At 41.6% G+C, this 25530-nt stretch overlaps 1 protein-coding gene across 1 annotated transcript in view; it reads right to left on the bottom strand.

Moving 5' to 3' along the window:
* The window catches only part of CLVS1 (clavesin 1), a 144174-nt gene extending 118938 nt beyond the window's left edge, over positions 1-25236 (bottom strand). Inside the window, exon 1 of the mRNA XM_068525745.1 lies at positions 24782-25236. Coding sequence (XP_068381846.1) covers positions 24782-25236 — 455 coding nt within the window. The remainder of the gene's footprint in view (positions 1-24781) is intronic.
* Positions 25237-25530: the final 294 nt, after the last annotated feature.

Here is a 25530-nt window from a genome sequence, read left to right as displayed (position 1 = left end):
AAAAAGACCCAGCCCCTTCCTTTACCATGAGGGGTCTTGCACACACCTGTGGATGCTACACACCTGCACCTCCATCAGTCCTTGGCCTTGGAGTGTGCACACAGTAAGAACATCTGCCTTTGCAGGGAGGACCTGAAAGGGCACTTGGGACCGTCTGGGCAGGGAATTCTGGAGTCCAGAGGTTCAGAAGCCAGATTTAGGAGGGCAGAGGGGCACAGCGTCCAGGTGGGCATGTCCCTGTCCCCTTGGCTCCCTTGGCCAGGGGATCCCATGACATAGAGGGGCGAGGATGGAGGAAAGCCACAGTCTAAGGCTCATGGCCAAGGGCAAAGGGCAGTACTGGATGCACAGAACATCAAGTAATCTCTTATAAAAGCAATTACTAACCTAAGGGATAACAAAATGTGTAAGGAAGGAAATGTCATCGTAGTTTTTTACTGTTAAAAAACATTTAAAATATAATCATTTTTTAATGTGGTCAGCTATGAATATGATTTATATAGTTATAAAAATATAAACACTAAGTATTGATTTAGTCCCAAATTGTGTTTTCACGATTTTAAGAAGTTGGGAAAATGATGTGCAAGTTGGGGTTAAACTCTCTTAGCAGAATCACTAAACTCTCTTAGCAGAATCACTAAATAGTAACTTAAACCAAAATGATAAACAAATAGCAATTTATGCATGTCACTTGAAAATTTGCAAGTAAATACCAGAAGATACAGTCAAAATGATTGAAAACATTTGTCTCTGTACAATGGAATTCGAGACAGAGATAATGAGAAGTAAGGAGATGCTGTCTACTGTTCAAAGGCTATTATAATTTGTCTTTTAATACAATCAAAATTAAATTGAAAAAGAAGATTACATTATTACTTTGACAAAATCAAAATTAAATTTAAAAAGAAGATAATTAGAAGGAAATACTGGGGGAAAATGAATGAGAAAAAATGAAGAGAAAATATAGAAACATCAAAAGGGAGGAACTCAAAATTTTTTAGAATAGAATAAAATAAAAGAAAAAGGAAAAGAATGTACAGGTCCAACTTGCAGACATAATATTGAAAATTCCATTTTAGACACAGTGCACTATTCTGCAAAGCTTTCATGGGTTTGTCATTCATTTATTTTATTGCCTTAACTTATTCCTCATAATATGCCTCTGAGTTAGCAAATGTTCAGGGTAAATAGAGTTCAGGGTGAGGAGGGAGGGGAGTTAATATCCAAAGACAAATCTCTGTTACCTGAAGACTTACCTCCTGCTGAGAGACAACCACATAAGGGGGAAAAAACATGAAAACACAAATGAGAGACACATAGAAATCCATCTAAGGCAAATTAGAAATGAACTCGCACGCTGGAGGACTTCTGAGGCTTCAGGGAATCTGCAGTCTGAAAGATGCTTTAAGGAAGTAATGGATTTTTCTGATGAATGAAGGAAGAAAAGACAGTTCTTGCATGGAGATAAAGGAGGCGATTTTTAGAAAAGAGTAAGCTTGGCCAGGACAAGGTTGAAGGGGATAACAGGCAACTTATGCTGAAGGGACAGGACAGCCTGCCCACCTGACATGGCTCTAACTTGCCCACGATAACCCTGACCAACCTGTGTGTCCAAGTCGACCCTCACCTTCCAATTCAAGCTCCATCTCCACATAAGCCACAAATGGGCCCTATTAGCAAAGACAACAATAATTTCTCTCCTGCTCATTGTTAGCTGAGGTCCTGTACCCTCATTTGGGGCACTTTTAAGATTTTCTGCCAGGTGTCCCGATCCAACTCTTCCCTGGATTAGAAGGCCACCCAGAAAGAGCGTGGCCTTTGACACTGAATTCGAGTTAGAATTCCTGCTTCATCTACTTACTTACGGCAGTGGTACTGGGCAAGTTCACAGAACTCCCAGAGCCTGTTTCCCCACCTGCAATCTGGGCATAATGAATGTGTAATTAGAAATGTCTTTGGAAGAATGGAGATAATGTATGTAAAGTACCTGTCAAAGAGCAGGTGTGCAAAACACGGTAGCTGCTGTTATTATTACCGAGATTATGGTTATTTACATAAATATTCTTTTCTCAATTAAACGACACATATCTTGAGAACAGCGACTTGTCTTTTTCCCTTCTTAGAATCATAGTGCCAGGCACATGGTGGATATTATTGCATCTGTGTAGATTGATCAAGATAGGGTTGGCACCGTGTGTGTTTAGAGAAGGAGAATCCTATGCTACTAATAAAAGATGATGGTTGGGGGGAGGCCACTGAATCTAATCCTGACCCAGGAGCAGGGAAGGACACTTAGGTGTAGGTGATCTGACTATGTTGTGACACCCCTTTAAATGAGGAGGAGAAAAAAATGGGCAGAAGACATAAATAGACATTTCTCCAGAGAAGACATACAGATGGCCAAGAGGCACATGAAAAGATGCTCAACTTCGCTAATTACTAGAGAAATGCAAATCAAAGCTAAAATGAGGTATCACCTCACACCTGTCAGAATGGCCATCATCAAAAATGTACAAACAATAAATGCTGGAGAGGGTGTGGAGAAAAGGGAACCTTCCTACACTGTTGGTGGGAATGTAAATTGGTGCAGCCTCTATGGAGAACAGTATGGAGGTTCCTTCAAAAACTAAAAATAGAGCTACCACTTGATCCTGCAATCCCTCTCCTGGGCATATATCCAGAGAAAAACATGGTTTGAAAGCATACATGCACCCCAGTGTTCATTGCAGTGCTGTTTACAACAACCAAGACATGTAAGCAACCTAAATGTCCATCAACAGATGAATGGATAAAGAAGATGTGGTACATATACATGATGGAATATTACTCAGCCATTAAAAAAAATAAAATAATGCCATTTGCAGCAACATGGGTGGACCGGGAGATTATCATCCTAAGTGAAGGCAGTCAGAGAAAGGCAAATATCATATGATATCACTTATATGCGGAATCTAAAAAAAATTATACGAATGAACTTATTTACAAAACAGAAACAGACCCACAGACTTAGAGAATGAACTTATGGTTACCAGGAGGGAAGCGGGGGGGAGATAGATTGGGAGTTTGGGATTGACATGTACACACTGCTATATTTAAAATAGATAACCAACAAGGACCTACTGTATAGCACAGGGAACTCTGCTCAATATTCTGTAATAACCTAAAGGGGAAAAGAATTTGAAAAAGAATAGATACATGTACATGTACAACTGAACCACTTTGCTGTACACCTGAAACTAACACAACATTGTTAATCAACTATGTTCCAGTATAAAATAAAAAATTTTTTAAAAATGAGGAAGAGAAAAATGCCTTCACAAGTATCTGAAAAATATTTCTTTCCAGTGTGCACATAGGAATAAAATCATACAGAAAAGTTGAAACTTTTTAAGTCATAGTTGGAATTGGAACTACAAGTTCGATGTGCTTTAATTCAGTTTAAATCTTGAGGAACAACTAAATGCAATGCTCTGAGAAAGTAGGTAATACATAGTTTTAACTTTAAAAAGATAAAATATTTATATTACAAATAATTCTAAAAGTGATTGGAAATTTTCTGTTCTATCCATTAATAAGCAGAAATGTAAAACAAGGCTCAGATTTTAAACAATAGAGCGTTATCATGACAACAAAAACACTAACTGTGCTGTTAGTACATGTTTATGCTCAACTTTTACCATATTTTAAATTGCCGGGATTTAAAGTTCCTTTGATTATTTTAAGATGAAATTTATTGCAATATATAGAAACAATGCTTCTTCGTCCTGCCCCACCCCCCTTTTTTTTAACTAAAGAGAAAAAATTGGATTTCTTCCTTGAAGGGCTCTCTTTGAATTTCTCATACTCTCTCCAGCTAATAGTTTCCTCTACACAGACATACATGGTGGCATATATTCATGTGTGTGAATTGTTCTTGCCTCCAGAACAAAGAGATCTCCTTTAGCTCACTTTTTTATGATAGCCTGACTATTGTATTCATGAGAGTTGTCAAATTGAAAATCCGTTAACTGAACATGCTCTTAGGGATTTCAAGTATTAAAAGATAAAAATCAGCATTTTTCTGGCCACATTTATTATGTGGAGTGAAATCCTTCTAAATCATCAGGGGAAAAAATGCCTTTGAAAGTATCTGAATGCCAAGTCTATTTTAAAAAGAACATCAGATTTGGAATTACTAACCTCAATTCTTCTTCCTCCTTCACTTCAACAAATATCTATTATAGCGCTTATTTATGTTAGATGATATGCTTGGTACTGCAAAGAATATAAAAGTTAACAGGACCTGGCTTCTGTGATACATTATTCAATGGTCACAAAGACCTCCCATCTCAGGAGACAGGTCCACTTGTAATGTGACTGGGCTGTACCCCTCAACCAGAGATAAGAGTCTCTTTCTGTACCTCTTCAAACCAGGCTGGTCACGTGACTTACTTTGCCAAATAGAATGTGGAGAAGTAACATGTAAGTTCCAGGGTCTAGGTCTCAAGAGACCTTGTAACTTTTGCCCTTTCTCTCTTAGAACCCTGTAACCACTATAGAAGCCCAAGATGAAAGACTACTTGGAGACAGGTCCAGCTTTCCAGCTGTCACAACTGAACCCAATTCACAGCTGACCCTACAGCTGAATGCAGGCAGGTAAGTGAACCCAGGCAAAACCAGCAAAGAACTACACAGTCAAACCACAGGATCATGAGAAATAATATATCATTGTTGTTTTAAGACACTAAATTTTGGTACAGTTTGCTATGCAATAATAGACAGTAGGCCCAAATTGATACCGGGAAATGGAGTTGTGTTGTACCAGAAACTTAAAACACGTGGCACTGGTTTTAGTTCTGGGTTGCAGGTGAAGGCTGAAAGGCAGTGAAACTGTTGTTAGCAAAGGCTGGAAGAGCAGTGAGGAAACTGCTATTAAAGACTGGAGAAAACCAGTTTGTGTTATGGGTGATGGAACATTTGCAAGACCGTTTTCTGGGGTAATGTAGAGCACAGAAAATGTACCGAAAGAACTTGTGAATACGGCAAAAAGTTGAAAGTGTCAGTTGGCACTTTTTGGTCATGTATGATAAATTATGTCAAAGGAGAGATGAACTAAAGAAGGAACTCTTCAGTATGAAAGGCCCAGGATTTGTTGAGTTGGAAAATAAAATTATTTCATATTCTCAGTCTCTCCCACTAGCAAACAATGCTCAGTGTAAGAAATGGCTTCAAAATAGAGACCAAATCAAGGCTGTGCCTGTTGGTCCTTTGCTAAACCTCACAAAGATTTTAAATGGCGCCCAATAAACACTTTCAGCTAGACCAAACAGCATCAAAGAAACTCAAGGTTTTGCCGCTTGGCAGCCACTCGCCTAAAGTACAGAGTGGTCTGTCTCAAGAAAAGGACAGATGCAGCAAGAAACAAGAGGAAATATTTTAAAATTTCTCATAATTTTAAAATATTAAATAAAATATTTTAAAATTTTTGTCTGTTTCAAAAAATCCCGGTGAGTATTGCGTCTATGGAACTTCAAGAAGCTGGCGTGAAGAGTGGTCACTGTAGTAGGAGAAATTGCATGGACTTTGCACAACACTACTGATTAATAAGAAACAACAAGAGAGGAATCAACTGCAGCAACACAGGAACTATTTCCTAACACAAACACTCTAATTAGAAAACAGTGTACACTGTTTCAAGAAAAAAAATGTCAGGATGATAGCTAACAAGGAGGAATTTTTCAGTATCTGAAAGGAAGAAGAGGAAGAGGAGGAGTAGGATTTTTATAAAAAATCCAGAAGAAAAAAATCACCCAGAAGAAACATCCACAAAAGTTTCAGGTTGTTCTCAGACTACTTAGTAGGTCAAAGTGCTAGAAATCAAGCTAGCAAACCATTACAGAACTCTGGAGAATAAAGCCTCTGAGAAACACGAGCATGTCCTCAGCTACTTCAACATGCAGAATTCTACCATCAGGGCAGTCTTCCTGAATAAGCTGCTGGAAAATGCCAGGGCAGTGAAGCACATATAAAAACAAGTCCAGAATGGAGAAATCTTGGTAGATGGCCAGGCATTGGGCAGAAAAATGAGTAAGATGCAGAGATGAATTTGAATGTGTGTTTTAAATGGTCATAAAAGTAATTACTAAAAGCTATTTTTAAGTAAATTAAATGATCACTTGTATTTCTAAGATAATAGAAACCAAATTATGGCTTCCATAACCACAGAGTTCTGAAGGAAAACTAGGATTAGAGTGGTGGAGTATAAAAGGAAACAGTATTAACATTTCTTTTCTTCCACAGCAGATGGTTTTCGAACTTACTAGTTTATTACTTAATAAATTAAGAGTTGATTTAACACCGTTCCAAGATTGTCTTTCAGAAATCTAAATTGATTTAAATTAATTTAATTAATTAATTTAAATTAAAACTGAAAGCACAAAACTTATTTTTTTTAATTTTGCTGGAAAATTAGCAAATAAAAATAAATGTATGTAGCAAAAATGAACAAACCAAAAAAGCAGGTACAGAAATAGCAAAAATAAAAAGCATTAAACAGTAACACCACCCTCCACAACAATTGTAAAGTATAAGCAACACATCTAAAACAAAATAACACAGAGAAGCTTAGAACAATTTAGGTGACAAAAAGCAGAAAAGATGACTCCAAAAGAAGAGCTCTAGAGGCAGCTTTTGTCTGTATAAAATAATTAAAAAGGAAAAACAACATGTATGTTTACACACAATAGCTATAATCAATGCTGAAGATAAAATGAACAACATAGTACTTACAAGGAAGCAAAGTCATAGAGAGCCTGATAAAGATACAATTATACTGAAAGAATTTGACACATTGCTCTCAATCTATGACAGAATACATAGGCAAAAGTAAAGAGATAAAACTTGTTGATAAAAATTGAGAAAATTGAGAACTTGTTTACACATATTCACATTTTTAGAATATGTGATTGTATGCTTGAGACCCAAGAAAATAGAAATTTAAGTAAGGTGAATAAATATAAGGTAAATATACAAATATTTATGTATTAAAAATTCTGCTTAAGATGGTAGAATAGGCTGGTGCCAGAAAGCAGAAATCTTCCCCCAAACAGAAATGTGGGATAAATATAATTTTAAACTGTTAATTCATAGCTGAAGTCAAAGGTAAGAAAGCAAAATCTCCACGGGTCACAAAGGAAGCAGGAGTCATCAGAGAGATGACGGATTGAAGCCTTATGGAGCAAGTGAACCAGAGCTAGCTCTTAGGGGCTGAAGTTCAAATGCTTCCATGGTGATGAGATGGAGATCAAGGCCCTGGGACTAAAACTAGAACTGTCTCCCCATATAAAATGAGGCGCTGGAAAATGAGAAGTCATAGTTGTAACAGGAATAAAGAAAATTCTGCCTGCTTATCGTTGGGCATGACATGGAATGGGGCTTTCATCTAAGTCCTTGGTAAGGGTAGGAGGAGACAGAGTCTCTGTTTACAGATGATATGATACTATATATATTAAAGACTCCACCAAAAACCTGTTAGAACTAATAAACGAATTCAGTAAATTTGCAGGATACAAACTCCATATACAAAAATCAATTGCATTGCTATACACTAACAATGAACTATCAGAAAGAGAAATTAAGAAAACAATCCCATTTACAGTAGCAGCAAAACAAACAAACAAACAAACACAGGAATAAATTTAACTAAGGAGGTGAAATATTTGTGCACTGGAATATAAAAGATGAAAGAAATTGAAGAAGATGCAAATAAATGGAAAGATATTCTGTTCATGGATTAGAGTAATGTTTTTAAAATGTCCACACTACCAAAGCACTACCCAATCTACAGATTCAATGCAATCTCTAACAAAATTCCAATGGCATTTTTCACAGAATGAGAACAAACAATCCTACAGTTTGTAAGGAACCACAAAAGACCCGGAATAGCCAAAGAAATCGTTAAGTGAAAAGAACAAAACTGGAGGCATCACACTTCCTGGTTTCAAACTAATATTACAGAGCTATCATAATCAAGACAGTATGGTTTTGGCATAGAACAGACACCAGAGAGAAAAAAAGATACCTATGAAGAAACATCAGAAACATACACTTTTTTAAGGCAACCAAAATGCAATTAATATCTTCAAGGTGTTTAGGGAAAACAATATTTAATCTAGATCCATATACCCAGTTAAAATATTATTTAAGAGTAAAGAAGAAATTACATTTTCAAACATACAAAGGTGGCTAAGAGAGTTTACTAGCCGCAGCTACTCACTTCAGCAAGAAGGAAATAAATTCACAAAGAGGAGTCATGTGCAAGATTCAACAATGAGGGCTTCCCTGGTGGTGCAGTGGTTAAGAATCTGCCTGCTAATGCAGGAGACACGAGTTCGAGACCCGGTCCGGGAAGATCCCACATGCCGCGGAGCAACTAAGCTGGTGTGCCACAACTACTGAGACTGCGCTCTCGAGCCCAGGTGCCACAACTACTGAAGCCCGCAAGCCCTAGAGCCCGTGCTGCACAACAAGAGAAGCCACCGCAATGAGAAGCCCGTGCACCACAACGAAGAGTAGCCCCCACTCGCCTCAACTAGAGAAAGCCCACGTGCAGCAACAAAGACCCAACGCAGCCAAAAATAAATAAAAAAATAAATTAATTAATTTTAGAAAAAGGATTCAACAATGAGCAAAGAAATTGGTAAAACACCTTGGAAAATTTGAACAGGCATTAATTGTCAAGTGATAACAACAACAATAACAATAACTCTGAGGTTGAATATATGGTAGGACTAAAACAATAGATAGCAGTGATTTTAAATATGGGGAAGTTCAGAGAGAAGTTAGAGCATTCTTTTTTCTTTATTCTGGATAAGAATAGAGAGATTGACCTCGAACTTTTTAGCAAAATCTGCTGGTAAAGCATCCATATTAAAATTTGGAGAATAGGGGCTTCCCTGGTGGCGCAGTGGTTGAGAATCTGCCTGCCAATGCAGGGGACACGGGTTCGAGCCCTGGTCTGGGAAGATCCCACATGCCGCGGAGCAGCTGGGCCCGTGAGCCACAATTACTGAGCTTGCGCGTCTGTAGCCTGTGCTCTGCAACATGAGAGGCCGCGATGGTGAGAGGCCCACGCACCGCAATGAAGAGTGGCTCCCACTTGCCACAACTAGAGAGAGCCCTCGCACAGAAACGAAGACCCAACACAGACATAAATAAATAAATAAATAAAATTTAAAAAAAAAAAAAATTTGGAGAATAACATGTAAAATAATAGAAGTAGATAACTTCCAAACCCAAAGGGTGGAAGTGGGGAAAAGCAAGAAACGATAAAACTTGATCAGACCAACAGAAAGCAGTGCTTTGATGACAGTGCTTTGATGCATAACAACACATTGCATTGTACAGCAAGGAGAGAGGAGTGCTCTCATAGACTCCTGGGGGGAATAGAGACTGGAAACTTATTTCTGGAAAGCAATTTAACTATATATGTACAAGAGCCATATGAGTTTTCATTGCTCACTAATTCAACTTCTTGGAATTTATCCTAAGGAGGGAAAACCAAAGATGTAGAGAAATATTTATATAGAAAGATGTTCATTATGCCATTACTCATACTGGTCAGAAATTGAAAATAGCCTGATGCTCAGCATTAATTGAGTTTTAAACTATCCACTCATAATTTTGTGCTTAATACATGTTTAGTAAACTCATAAAATAACCATGATATAATTTTAACTGAAAAAAAAAGCAGATTAATAAACAAACTAGTGGTTACCAGTGGGGAGAAGGAAGGGGGGAGGGACAAGATAGGGGTAGGGGATTAAGAGATACAAACTACTATGTATAAAATAGATAAGCAAAAAAGGACACATTGTACAGCACAGGGAAATATAGCCATTATTTTGTAATAACTTTAAATGGAGTATAATCTATAAAAATATTGAATCACTATGCTGTACACGCAAAACCAATATAGTATTATAAATTAACTATTCTTCAGTTAAAAAATTTACTGAATTGAAAAAAGCAGATCAATAAAAAATAGTTGACATTTACTGAGTGCTAAGTATGGGTCAGTCATTTTTCTTAGCCTTTATTTGTATTAACTATTTTCATTCTCATTACAACTCTTTAAGGTTGATACTGTTACTATCCTCATTTTATGGGTGATTAAATTGAGACCCAGAGTGTTTGAGTGACTTGTCCAGGCTCAGGCAGCTAGTATGTGGTGGAGCTCTGACTCACACTCAGGCAGTCCAGCCACAGCTCTTGAGCTCTGTATCATAGTGCTATCCTGCTATCCAGTATAAGCCTCATTGTGTGTGTGTGTGTGTGTGTGTGTGTGTCTATGTGTGCAAAATATACTTCAATTCTCAGTGTAAAAAGTGGTTATAGCTCAGTGGGGGGATTGTGGATGATTTCCAACGTCCTAACACTTTCTCTATTGTCATGATTATCATCAATGCTTACTTTTTTATTTTCCAGTTATATATATACATATGCATATGTATATATATATGTGTGTATAACTTTTTCAGATCCTGTTCCATCATGGGTTATTGCAAGATATTGAATATAGTTCCCTGTGCTCTGCGGTGGATCCTTGGTGTTTGTCTGTTTCACGTATAACAGTAATGCTTCCTCTTACAGTCACACAGCCCTTCATGTTTAGGATAGAGCAACAGGCCCATTTGGCAGCCCTTCTGTGACACTATCCAAGTAGGGTGTTTGCTCCCCGGGGCATCGCAGAACTGTATGCACAGGGAAACCAGTACATCGAATGTGGGGTTCTTAAACAACTTTTGGCTGTGAGCCTCTTGAGAATCTGGTGGAAGCTGGGTACCTTCTATACCAAATGCACATGTGTCTCAAATTTCAGGAGATTCACAGATTCCCAGTAGCCAAACGTAGACCAAAAGTCTCTGCCCTCAGGTTCAGAATGAGCCGGGTAAATGTGTCTCACTTACCCAGCAGCTGCAATTACTTAGACCACTGTGGAAAACAAGGAAGAAGGCATCTCCCACGTTTCTCCCCGGCTAAGGTGTCTATGAGCTCATGCTGCTTGCCAGTGTCCGTGTTCCTGTCCCCACCCCTGGGTGAACAGACCAAAGCAGTATAAATTTAAATCTATAAATATAAAAATTATATTTTGGTCATGGTGGTGGGGTCAGGGTCATATGACACATGAGAAGGGGGTGGCAGCTCAAGTGAGGGGACCAAAGGGAGTGGGCCCAGGGACAACGCTCTTTGGATCCCCACTGCCTTAGAGTAGGTATTCAGGAAAGACACAGGATGTAGTAAAAGATAAACAGAGAGCTAAGCTACTTTTTGTTGCCCAATATATTCTTGATGAGAGACAAAAGCTTGCATTTAGTAGCTAGAAAAATCTAAACATAAAAATATAAAGGATAGTCACCACTTTGGTAAAAACAGGTTTAGTCCAAGTGTAAATGAAAACATAGGTCCTTTTCTGTTAGGCTGGGCAAACATTATAGAGAAGAAAGACACACAAGTCAGAGGGGGGTGTAGTATGTGAATCCAAGATTGGAAAAACCTTGGAAGAAAAACTGCCCAGGTTTTCCATTTTGCACAGTTCCAAATAGAATCTGCATCAGAAGGTGCTTCATGCCCTGCCTGCTGGTGCATTAGGCAGAACTATATTTCTGAGCATACAGAGGAGATGCCATAAAATTCATGCACTGCTACAGCTCATTTACATTATTTCTTGGGATTCCCCATAGATCTTCACCCAAAGCATACAATTCAACAAGCTCAGTTTTCTGGCTTCCTAATCCACAGAAAATTAGGAGAAAGGGTTTTGAAGCAAGCCCACTAACAATAGCCAATTAATAGCTAAGAGGAGAAAGAGGTACTCAAAACAAAACAAAACAAACAGAAGAATTAGAAAGTGCACATAGCGTGGCAGTATGGGCCATGTAGCATGGGAACAAAGCCCATATGTTCCAAGAATCCTCATCACGGTAGTTATTTCACAGCCCAGGGCACGATAACTTATATTTACTGTTGTCAACATTTGTCATTTTAAAAAAGTATTACACTATATTTGACAAGGGTAGGGAGTACATAATGCATTCTAAGGTGGTTTTTTTTTAAAAAAACACACACAACTGCATAAAATAAAATTTTAAAATTGGCTTCTAAAAAGCAACCCTCAACTATCTGAAGATTTAGCTTCTCTGGATGGGATACCCTCTTCCCTTACGAACTATAAGGTAAATGAGGCATTGCGGTGTTATTCTGGGGGGTTTCACAGATCAAATATCAAACTGAAACACTCCAGCTGTGGTGGTGTGATCTACTAACCAATATGCATGCTATAAAATTATATGATGGATTAACTCATCAGAAACTCATGAGGAAATGTGTGATCAATATCATCCACACAAACCTGTCAGGGTGAAGAGGATCCGTAGTAGAAATAAGACGCCATTCGTAAAGACTGAGGCGGGGAGTCGGGTTTCCGCTCCCTGAGCTCTGCAGGGAAGGAAGCACCCTGAACCATGCACGTTTCTATAACACGAAACCTTCTCTCGACTCGGTCTTACGCACAGTGACACGCACGGAATACAGAACGTAAGAATCGAGGGAAAACAACGCAAGGTACTTCCACACCTTATTAGGTGAGGAAATTGGCGCCTGAGCTCATCACACAGCGGATGGAGCCACCACAGACCCCGCAGTAGTGACTCCCGTCCCACGTCCTGGTTGCTCCTGCTGCTTCTAGGACGTTCTCTGTCCCCATTATGTCACGCTGAGAATCGCTGGGCAGGCGGTAGACAGAGCGTCCTCATCTCTTCCTCCTTCATTCTCAAGTTCAACTGCACACAACTCTGGTCCCCTTAACAAGAATGTTGTCATTGGGAAGAGTCTACAGAGAGCTTCTCCCCTCTGGACTTTCCATGGTTCCAAACTTCTCCCCGCCAGTCAAGAGGACGCTGTTGGGCACTACTCTGTGCCTGTGGATACCAAGGAGAAAAAGACACAGCATCCTGCCTCCAGAAGCTTCCTGAAGCATGGAGAAGTGTGCAGTAAAGAAGATGAGTGTGACAGGCATTCAGGGAAGAACAGAGGAAGAGAGCAGTGCTGTCCCAGCCATGGACAAAGCTTCTTAGTGTGGAGGAGAGCTTTGAAAGAGGAGTAGGGCTTGATCTGGCCTCAAGCACAAAGCCCAAGTTCCTTGTGGCAAGCGAGGCCTTTCAGTCCTGGCCTCTGCTTACCTCCCCAGCCTCCTCTCTCTCCATGTGAGCCCTTATAGTCTACCCTCAATGGAACCAACTGAGGCTCTTCCAGCAAGGCTAGCTCTCTCTTCCCCGGATCCCTGCGCTGTGTGGTCTTTTTGTCTCAAACGGCCCCCCTCACATTCCTCCCCTCTACCTGCTCAGTCTTCCTTCTCCGTCAAGCCAGATAATGCCTTCAGGAAAATTTCTCCGAGGCCCCAGCTTCCCAGTGGGTTAGGTGCCTCTTGTCTGTGCTCCTGTAGGGCCCATGCTCACCTCATTATGGGAACGAAAACTAAATAGTAGGAGCTAGGTAAGCAAAGGTGGGAAAGAGCTTCAGTGAGTGAGGAGGGGGGAAGGGGGAGAGGTGGCTTACTCAGGTGGAAGATGTCCTTTGGATAAGGAAACTAATGCCAAGTTCTTAAGGTTTTCTATGGCAAAATGTGTGGCAAAGAGACTGAATCAGTTTTGTTAGGGAGCCCTTAAGGATTCCTGAGCAGGGAATTTGTAATAAATTGTGAGCAATCAGAGATTAGGTGACACAATCCCCGGAAGCAGACCCCAGACATAACCAGGTATCATGAAGAAGGAGAAAGAGAAATACTCAGAATCAAACCACCAACCAGTCTTGTGATTTTGTCCAGATTAGACACCTTCTATTTAAAATGAAGATAATAATTCTCCTTCACAAATTGTCGGGAGGATTAAATTAACAACGTGGCACAGGAGATGCCCAGTGCCTGGGAAGCATTACTAATATTAGCACACTCTCAGCCGGGAAGACACTGGGTGTTACTTGCGGGAGTGCCATATTTGAAATTAGATTCGGAGACACTCAGCAGGGAGTATTAGAGATGGGGAAGAAATAGAGGCAAAGAGAAGAGAAAAATGATGAGAAACAAAAAGAGAACTTGCAAAGAAAAAACAACACATCACTTTAAAACCCTCACAACAAAATTTACCTTCTCTTTATTTTCCTGTCTGATGCTATGTTTCTCAGTATAGTAGCAATAACTTCTACTGCTTTATAGGACTCACAGTAAATGGCTTCTGAGCTTGATTTACAACCTCAGCGAAGTGTAGGCATTTCGTCATCCCCAGCAGCTACTTAAGGTTCCGTATATCACCGTTCAGGAGCGATTATCTAGGAACCATATAAGGGCAGGAGAGCTGGGCGCTGGTCCTAGGCCTGAGGTTCAGGGCTCAGGCACTGGAGGGTTTCCTTGGAAGCTCTACAGTGTGCTTCTTTTAAAGGGATCAAAAGATGCTTCCCGGCTGCTTGAGAACTGGGGAAAGCAGCAAACAGCCCAGAAGAGCTTCAGGTCATACGAGAAAAGGCCCCATAGCTCGCAATGCACTCGTTCAGGAAGTCAGCTACGCCCTTGAGAAAATCTCACAGTGAACGCAGCACACAGACAGCACCGTGATTAAAAACTCCCTTTCTCCGTGCCCTCTTTTACTGCCGCTGGCCTTTTAAAGAGCAGACCCAGGCTGTGCCCCCCACTGGAGCAGGATTTCAAATTGAGTAAGTGAGCAAGGCTCTGGGCTGGCTGCTTTATCCAGGCCACGCTCCAGGAAGGAGGAATTTATTCTTAGACCCTCGAATTTCTAGGCATCAGAAGAGACTTCCTTATCTACACAGTAACGAGTGTCATGTCTTTTAAACTCCTGGGTTTAGAAGTGAGCATTTGTGAGGAGCAGGAGGCCTGGAAAGATATGCTGTCAGTGAAAGCTTGCTCTCCTGGTTCTGATGGTCGCCTCCTGCTGCAAACCTGCCCGGCCTTCGTAACAATGTTGCAGGAGCCCTGTGACCTCTGACAGCTCCCTGAGGGGCTAGGCAGGAACGTGCACTGCCGTGTTATCTCAGAGCAGAGACCCCACTGCTCTGCCTTCCATTCAATCCACACGGGAGACGCTTCTAACGGGCATGCTTTCAAGGACCTGAGCTCAATCGAAGGGGATGTTGACAGTGGGCAGAAAGCAGCTGAGCCCTGGACTAAGCAGAATTAGAGTGTGAGTGCTGAGGAATGTCTGACAAGGAGTTCTTATGGAGGAAGAAGGGGATTTAGAAGAAATATTTGAGAAACTATTTGACTAACCCACGTGGCGAGCCATACACTCATCCAGCAGGTTGAGGAAGCAGAGTAAACTCTTCGAGCTTCATTTCCGCATCAATCGCCAGCTTTTTAGAAGCACGTAACAGAGATGTAGTCCATTTTATAAGGTCTTTAAACCGAATGAGAAATTGTAACTTGGGCATTTTACACTAGATCGACGTGGGAAAACCACCTGAATGATGGAAGAAAGGACATGGCCGTCTGCGTCAGACCCCTTCCTACCTAGCACCTCATTTAACCCTCACAGCTCTACCAAGGACATGCGATTATTACCAGTGAGGAAACCGAAGGTTAGAGGAGTTATGTATCTCGCTGAGGTCACAGAGCTGGTAAACTGTGGAGCTGGGGTTCTGTTTGCCAACTGAAAGCCGACTCATCTTGGTGGAAGGAACAGGTAGGCAAAGATGACGCTTTCGATCACTATCTTAGATCACACGCATACTAGGACCACTTTCTGTGACATATTCCAAGCAATATCCAGATTCCTTTGTTGGGCTGGGATTTTAAAAAAATCAAAGTTGTTTCTGTTGTCACTCTTATTATGGCCAAATAATTAGGGTTGAGATTGGACAGGATCTTCAACATTTGATTTGCCAGGTTTCTATGAGATTGGAGTACGTGGCAACAGGATTTCCCTGTTAAGCTATGAGAGCCTTTTCAAGTCTTTGGGACCTCGAGTGACCGAGAGAGGCTTGCTCACTCATACCTTGCTGAGAGCCCTCCTGAGTGTCTGATCGAATGGCCCCCAAGTTTGGCAAATGGGTTCTAGTGGTGAACTATACAGAACAGTATTTGAACTATGGAGTTAGGTCTGAGATCCAGCTCGTTTTAGCCATTTACCAGCTGTGTGATCTTGGATGGGTCACCTAACCTCTCTGAGTCTCAGTCTCATCACCTGCAAAATAAGGATATGAATAGTGACTACCTAAGAGCATTACTGCCTGCCGCAAGGTAAGCACTCAACACTGTCTGATTTTGTGGTTGTAATACTCTCCTTCTCTTCGGTTCTACTTTGCTCATTGCCAAGGTCACAACAATTGGAAAACTGATGACTCCCAGAACGATGCTGGGAATGTTTCTGTAGGAAGAACAGACAGCTAGACCTTTTCCTAAACCTGCCTCGATAGGGCCTGGGACTGGGGAGGAGGGTTGCCTCATGGCCCTGGTGAGAAGCACAAAGTCCACCTGACTTGCCTCCCCCTTGGCTACCCAACATTCTGCACTGACATTTTAGAAATCTGGCCCCTTCGTTCACAAGTTCTTACACTTAGGACAGTAAAACTGAACGAGGTGTAGACCCCCCGCTGCTTGTAAAAAGCTCTTTTATGCTCTTGCAAAAGCTAAAGGTGAACCTCCATCAAGTGGCTTATTTATAGTTGGAAGACTTACATCCCACCTACCAGCTCGAGGTTTTACTCAGAAGAGAAAACCCACTTAATGCGCATCTCCCACCACCGTGCTGTCGGGACGCAGGCCACGCCAGCCCTTCGGAGGCTGCCACGGCTCGGCAGTAACCGGTGACGTCTGCGGGAGCTGGCTCGCCAGCATATCCATTAGATCCATTACGTCTGGCAGGAGGGGGCGAGGAGCAGCTGAACACCTGTCCAGAACAAAGTGGTGAGTGGAAAAGCGCCTGCTGCCTAAGAGCACATAGATTCTCGGTTGATTTCTTCATTACAAAGTAAACACGGCAGTGTCCTTGCTTTCAGAATTGTGACAGCGGGAAGGTCAAGTACCCTAGTATCATTCATCTTCCTGTCGTTTCACACCTGGAGGGACTGGACGTGGGGGGGTGCTTGTGTGAGATGCCATTCTGGGATGCGGAGCTCCTTTGGACCTTCAGGAACTCGCCCAGAGCTGGCCAACTGTAACTGTTCAGCACGTCTCTGGAGTACATGGAGGAACGAGTGAAGCTTGGATTCATCCCGCTACAATAGCAAGTCTTACAGTAGATAATTACACTATAAAGTGGTAACAATACTTGTCTCCCTGCACTGAACGCTAACGGTGTGTCAAAGACTCCGCCAAGTGCTTTGCCTGTATTATCTCGGATCCTCACAGCAACCTTAGCTAGGGTTACTGCCAGGTCCCATTTGAGAAAGCCGAAAACTGAAAGAGCTACATCACCCAAAGTCACATAGCTCACAAGTGGTAAAGCTGGGATTGAACCATACTCTTAATCACTGGTCCCTAACCTATGGGCCCAATTCTCATAAGTACCATCTCAGGAGGAGTCCAGAAAATGCACGCGTGCCCGAGTATTTTCTGCAGCCTGAATACATTAGAGGCCCAGCTCCTATGTATACTGTTATTTTTCAAGTGTTACTAATGCTACTGCATTTAATAAAATACTGATCACATAGTTAAAAAAAGACTAGCAAGTCTTGTCTATTGTTCGGCGCCCCACCCACTTTCTTATTTGCTCAAACTGAAGTGATGGGTCCCTCTCCACTCCCTTTCTTCCCGCTCTTATTAGGGACTAGACGGGCCCTCCCCATTGAGCCTCCAGATTCATCTCAACTTCCGGTGCACCCAACTTGCAATGCTCTTCCTTCACTGTCTGAGCCCCATTGGAACTCACGAGGAATGGCTTTGTTGTTTACACCAAGCCGCCCTGGGCTTCTTGGCTAGGAGAGGGGGGCTGAAAGGAGGCTGTGAAAAATCTTGCATTTGGACCCCAGGGCTGCTTTGCCACTTAGCAACACACCGGTGATTCAGATTTTGATTGTAAGAAGCTCTGGAAGCTTTGAGTTCAGGGTAGGAATGAGACCATAGCTAGGGTTTCGTGGGAAAGCATAGTCTTTCTATTCAGACAGACAAGAGAAGCATTTCATCTCTTTTATAGATTACCTACACACATAACCTAGATCCTTGCAGGACTATGGTAGGAATTAGAAATTATATGTATCAAACACTTGGCACAAAGGCAATTCACAAAGGGTGTTATTGACATCAGTGTTAGGACGTTTTTAGACACACCCCATCAGGGGTTCTCACAGTGGCTTCTAGCTCCGCTAAGGGCTTTGGAAATATGAAGGTGGTCATTCAGGTGATGACGGTACCTGGGAGAGGGGATGCTGGACATTCCCAATGCTGGACACAGTCCTGCACATTAAGAACCAAGCAGCTTCAAATGCCAGTTGTGCTTCTTTTGAGAATCTCTGCTCTTAAATCTTAGATCCTCTCCACTGTGGTCATTGTCTTCATCTACACCCCTGTCTACCACCAGGAAATCCACTTACAGCCTTTCAGAAGCTCCATGGATATTTTGAAATCTCTAATCACTCAGGAGCTGCGCAGTCAGCTCCAAGTGTCTTTGGAATGAGCTTGGAATTGGAAGCCTTGAGTCTAAGTTTTTCCATTGATGAGTCATAATGCTCCTTGATTAGAAAGTATCCTCTCCTCCCCAAACCTCTTCTTTGTTATTTGTAACTTAGTGATACTGAAACTCCTCAAATGGTTATGAGCATCAAATCAGAAAATGTACATGGAAATGCTTGGGAACCATAAGGTCCTAACAGCTGTATAGAGTATGGAGGTACAGAATTATGCGCTGTAATATAACTGACTAGGAACCAACTTAAGGCTCTTCCCTTGAGAAATCTGATTGGCCTGAGCAATGCTGTGCTGAGCCATATTGGAACGCAAAGCACAAGGAAAAATCAATAATTCTTATCCTGCCTTCTTGAAAATTTTGATATTCTGTTCATCAGGAATTTTTGTTTGCGTTAATTTTGATTCTAAAAAATGTTTTATGACAATATTATTTACTTTGATTAATGAGTGTTTTGGTGCCCCCTTCAATTTTGCATCCCAAGCAAATGCACCAACCCCTCACCCTTGTCCCAGCCCTGGGGCTGAAGTCGTGGCTCAGGGTCCCTGATCTTCAATCCAGATGGCTGTGCTTCAGTGCAAATCTTTTGTCCCTGGTTCTGTATTTTGGGGAAAGAGAGCCTACAGGATTCATTGCCTTCTTATAATAACTCTATATACTCAAAGGTAGTAATCAAGCTGTTCATCAGCTGCCTTTTCTCTCTACTAAATTACCCTAACTTGGCTCTTCCTTAGAATACCTCAGCCTCCTCAAAGAACCAACTTTTCAACTAATTTTCCACCTGGCTGCTGATTTTTGAGCTTTCAGTTGTGGGAAACAAACAATACACCGACAAAAGAATGTCCAGTGTAATTTTATATATTTTGATTTACAATGCATTTCCAATTGTTTTTTTCCCCATTAAAGTACTTGGGGACCAGCTGGTCTACACATGGCACCAACGGATACTATTGTAGTCTATTGTGGGGCTTTTATTACCTGGACTGCCCCCCAATGCTTTTCTGACATCCTGAGACTATAGTAAACATAATAGGTAGGGACACTAAGACCAGGTGACTTCTTAGAGCCTGCCAGCCGCAACTGAGCTACTGTGGAGGACTTTGGAGCACGGTGGCTTGGGGTCTTAGCTGTACTGTCTATACTTTTCAGGAGGAGGAAAGTTAGTAATGGCATCAAATTCTGCTGCCCTTAGAAACAACATCTTGTGACCTGATATCCTAGATATTTGCCTGCTTTGAGTTTTTTTCTTAAGAAACAACTGCCATTTATTGACTAGTGCTTATCTATGATCATGGTCATCCCCACTTTACAGGTGAGAAACTGAGGATAATAAGAATTTAAGCAACTTGCTCAGGATCATATAGCTGGTTAGGAGGCGGCTGGAATTTGAAGCTGGCCATCTGGCTTCAGAGTTTGTGCATTTAATCACTATCCTATTCTGCCCCTTGGACACCATCAACTAGAGTAATTGGGGTTAATCCTTGCAACAGCTCCATGTGCCAGATATTAGACCCATTTCCATTTGATAAAATTGAGGCTCCAGAAAGTAAAATAACCTGACCAATTTTAGCTCTTTTGTTAACTGAGCAAAATCCAGAAAAAAATAGACGAGTTCTTCTGTGCTCACATTTTCCCCTTCGTGGGAATGGCATTCCTGGGCAAATCAGGCTGTGTGGCCCCGTGCAAGTATTCAACTCAGAAAGAAACAAGAAATAGATGTCTTTTTTATCAGATCTTAGGGGCAAGTTGGGGATTCTTGCCAATGTTGTTATGAATTAAGGTGAAAAAGATCAAAAGGCTCATTGAGCAAGAGTGTTTCCTTAGGTTTCCCTTACACACCAGGCTGCAGAGCTGAAATGTACACTCTGCTGACCCTGGAGGTGCTGGCTTCATTGTATGAATGAGTAGGTGGGTGCTGATTTAATCTAACTCCTTTCAGTTCAGCCCGGCAGCCTCAGGAAAGACAGAAGTCGGCTGAGGAGGCCAGTTTGTGCTCCGAGACCCCTGTGTTCTGTGGGCACACCTAACCCTGCACATGCCCCTGGAGGGTAGCACTTCTCATCACTCACTGTTCTGGGCTCTTGCTCAGGCTGTCTGCGTCTAGATGAATGAGATTTACATCGTTTTAATAAATATTAATAGCCATTTTAATCTCAGTAAACCTTTCATATGAGACGTTCAGATCACTTTCCAGTCATCTCAGGCTCCCCACGGGAGTCCAGTAATCATTTTGCAAAGCTGTGCTAACTCTTCAGCCCTTCGGGGTTCCATTAGGCTAGGTCTGTGTGACAGGGAACACGTCTGGGGAGAAAGCTAACAAGTGCTGAGGATGGGCAAGGGGCAGATCACACTCGTCAGCCCACTTCTGTTTTCAAATACTATACTCCTGTCTCTATTTTTAACTTATTTATCATCTGTGCTCTATTATATTTGTAGTGGGAGGTTTAATAGTGTTTGTGATAATACTAGAAGCTAACATTAATTGTTTACCATGGGCCAAGCAATGCACTGTGTACCTTAAATGCCTTGTTTCATTCAGTCCTCCAACTACATTATTAAATAACCATCAAGAGGTTGCTTGTCCCAGGTCATATAACCAGTAAATCACATGACAGTATCCAGGTTCAAACTGAGGTTTGTTTGCTTCTAATCATCTTTGGCTATCAGTAAGATAGCCTTATCGTTCACCTTCTTGTTAAAGCCAAAATGGTTTGGAACAAATAGTATTCTACAATTTGAAACAAACTGCCTCAAGTAGATCCAGCTTTGGGAGGGGTAGGAGGGGTGGAAGAAAGAGATTGTGTGTGTGAGTGTGTGTGTATGTGTGTGTGTGTGTGTGTGTGTTGTATATGTGTGTGTGATAGAAGAAAGGGATTACTTCAAAGAACCTAGTGAATCAGGAGCCTATAAAGTGAATTTTAAAATCCCTCTCCATCCATAGGATCAGGCTGAAAGAGCTTCACATTCATGAGCCATTAGAGCTAGAAGATATCTCAGGGATTACCTAGTTCAAGGTTTTTATTTTACACCTGAGGAAACTGAGGAACAGAGACGTGAAGTAGCTCTTTCAAGGTTATCTTAATCATAAAGATTTGAATTATTCCCTTAAAGACTTGTTTCTTCTTGCTTCTTAACACATTTTGAGGTACATACAGACCAAAGACTAATACAAAACAAGATATTTCATGATGATTTATCTCCTCATGTGTAAATCATCGCTTACTGGTGTTCTATGCATCATCTGTCTTAGCAGATACAAGTTCTCCAACACGTTCAACTAAGCACAAATGAAGTCAGCAGGATCATTCTCCAGAATCATCAAATTTTTCTGTTTCGAAATCCAAAATGTTCATGTCCCCTTTTCGAGAAGACAGCTGTTCCCTCTAGTTTAAGACTCATGTCCTGTGTTGATGGTTTACGTCTCAAAAGGAATTCTCCTGTGGTAGATGGGAGTTAGCTGTCTATGTGTTTGCACCATAACTGGACAGTGGGTGGCCCAAGGGGTTGTTTGCTGGAGGGACGTTGTATTTGCATCGCGTTCATCGTGTCCTTGTGCCTTAGCACAAGCCCTGGCACAAAGTCTACACTTGTCACATGTTTGTTGAGTGAATGATATATGGGTGAATGTAAAGACCTGGAAATCTTTCTCATCAGTAGAGCATTGTAACAAGAGGCTCATCCTTAACGCTTATGGAATAACAGAACAGAGACATGGCAGGGCAGCCCAGGCCTAGGTGCAGACCTGAACAATCTTCTAGACTGATAGTGTTAAAACATTCAAATACCTTTTCAGGGTTAGATCGCTTTATTCCAGTTTACCAGCCAGAAAACAGCCAGTGGTCACTAAGGTGTCCCATACTAATCATCATTTTTAGGGGGAGGAATAGTCATATGAGGCACTAAAGGGGCGCCCTAGAAATTCCTTTTAATTATATTTGGGAGAGGGGCTCTTTGGTATTTTTTTTTTAATTAGGAAATTTATTCAATAATTATAGTGATTGATACTTGAGTATGTACAATAGACCAGAAACTGCAATGTATTAATCTTTGGTATATTTTTAAAGTTAAACCTGTGTTTCCCCAAATACCATAATTTCAACATGATCCCCCTGTGAGAGCTCAAGCCACAGGTGAAGTTTTGGAGATTAATTCATGCATTCTTTTGCATTCAACATTTATTGCCTATTGGACCATACGCCCAAGAGATAAACGTGAAAAAGGCACAGTCTCCTGCTCTCAAGGAACCTGCAGTCTTGGGAGGAGGGCTAAGAAAGAACACACAAGTAAACATGCAATTACAGTAAAGCCAGGTTAAGATAACTTGCTCTCAAGTCAACCCCACTCTGTATTTCACTGGTTGTGTGACATTGAATGAGTTACTTAACTTCTCAAGACCTCGTGTCATCAAATATAAAATAGGGATCCTAGGAACACCCATCATGCAAAGTTCTTGAGTGGATTAAATGAGAAAATATATGTACATATAAATGCTTAGCAGAGTATGTGGTATGTTTTCAAAAATATTAACTAAAATAACAGTGGTTCTTATACTCCAACTGTAAATACTTTAACGGAAACATGTGAATAGAGGAAGGCACCTCACTGAAACAGGTTGGGATGGAAGGTAGATAAAGACTACCTTCCCGAAGAACCATAGAGATAGGTGTGAGTCAGTAGGCAGGTTATGTCCAAGATGGTTGGACTTTGCGTAAGAAATGGTTGATCCCTGCTTTAAGTAGCTGGTGGGGCAAGTCCAGAGGCTTGGAGGCATGTTGAAACCTCAGCTATTTAAGACAAGGCTTACACTCCAACCAACAGGACCAGAGAACATGAAAAAGGGCAGAGGGTAAAGACGAGCAGGAGATGCAGAAGGTGGGTCATAAAGAGCTTTGCTTTACTTTGAAGACCTTGCAGGTCACTGAAGAATTTTAATGAGAGGAGCGACGTAACGGAATTTCGGAAGGGTTACTCTGATGATGGTAAAGACTAGAATGGCTCAGAGGAGACTAGACCGGAGGCAGGGACTCCAGTCAGGAGGCTGTCTCAGCGATGCAGGTGAGAAATAATGAGAAGTTACGCTAGGGCAGTAGCCATGGGGGCAAAGAGAGTGAAGAGATTTGAGGTGGTTTTAAGAAGAAAGGGGTAGGGCTTTCCGGGTGGCGCAGTGGTTGAGAATCTGCCTGCCAATGCAGGGGACACGGGTTCGAGCCCTGGTCTGGGAAGATCCCACATGCTGTGGAGCAACTGGGCCAGTGAGCCACAATTAACTGAGCCTGCGCGTCTGGAGCCTGTGCTCCGCAACAAGAGAGGCCGCGATAGTGAGAGGCCCGCGCACCGCGATGAAGAGTGGCCCCCGCTCGCCGCAACTAGAGAAAGCCCTCGCACAGAAACGAAGACCCAACACAGCCAGAAATAAATAAATAAATACATAAAAATTTTTTTTAAAACAAGAAGAAAGGAGTAGGACTTGGCAATTAATTGGATGTGAGGAGCAAGGGCAAGGAGCAGTCCAGGAAGACACCCAGGTTTCTGGCTCGAGAGACTGGATGGATGGAAGAGCGGGGAGAGTGGGAAAGATGCTGCACTCAGTTGGGACATGTTGAGTTTGCGGTTCTTTATAGGACTTTCCGGGAGAAATGGCTGGCAGGCATTTGGATGGGAAGGTCTGGCACGCAGAAGAAAGGTCAGATATTAAAGTCATGGAGAGGGTCCAAGAAATTAGTTCATGTGTTAAAAACACTTGACTTAAAGCCATCTACTGAATCCATTTTTGTTGTTGTTAAAGGTGAGAACCCTAAAGACAGAATATATGGTTCTTCTAGAAGACCAGATTTCAATTTTATTAAAATAAATGACCCACTTTGATGAATAGAATAACTTCTGAGGTCTCTTACAATTCTAAAACTGTGATTCTTTTGTTCCAAAACATTGCTGTGGATCTGTAATCACCTATTGATGACAGTTAAAAGACCTGTGGCCTTAAAATTCTCTTTGTGGACGTGTAGAATATATACTTTTAAATAAGAGCCCATTATCTGTAAAGGCATACAGCCCCAAACATGCAGTGACAATGCTTATGAAAAAGAAAAAACAAAGACACTATCTACATTTACCTACTCTGATCCCAATTGGCTGCAAACAGCAGAAGAATCTTCCTGCCGTAGTGATCGCGGTTTTCCAGCACTCCAGGGAACCCATCGATGAGGGCCCTCTTAATGCCAGGATCATCAGCCTTGAAGTTTTTGAACATGTCCAGGTTTAGCTGGCGGTACTGGAAGTACTGGGCCAGGAGTCTAAAGGCATCTGCTTGGTGAAACTTCCTGGCTCGGAGAAATCTCAGGATGAAGGCATCATCTGTGCGTAAAAATCCAATGTCAGGCCTGGTGATGATCATGTCCCTGACTTGCTGAATATCCTGGTGTAAAACATCTGGGTTTTCATTCAGTTCTAGGCGAGCTTTCTCTATAGTCTCTGGGCTGAGTCCAGCCTGTAAATGGGTCATCTTGGCCAAATCTCCTTTCCAAGTGCTTAATTTCTGATATTTGGGAAGAAAAGAGACTGGTCCCATTCACGTGATGGTCTGCTGGAATTGTGGCCCATTCAACAGTTTTTTTACTACCAAGCTGCCAGTGAAACAGACAAATATAAGGTCTTCTTTCTGTTCCTGGAAAGCAGTAGGACATTCAGGTCCTATGTGGTGGCGGCCGTCCCAAAGAGAAGCAAAACCGAGGCCATTGCTTACTGCAAAACAAATGCACACAAGAGAAACAAACAGAGATGATACAAAGAAAGTCTGGGTAAGTTAATTGGAACTCAGAAAAGCAGTATATTATGCTGCAGATCTGATTCGAAGAATAAAGGG

Source organism: Eschrichtius robustus, chromosome 17 (genome assembly GCF_028021215.1).
Source record: "Eschrichtius robustus isolate mEscRob2 chromosome 17, mEscRob2.pri, whole genome shotgun sequence".
Lineage (NCBI taxonomy): Eukaryota > Metazoa > Chordata > Mammalia > Artiodactyla > Eschrichtiidae > Eschrichtius > Eschrichtius robustus.
The sequence above is the reverse complement of the archived record's forward strand: the minus strand, read 5'-3'. Positions and strand labels throughout refer to the sequence as shown.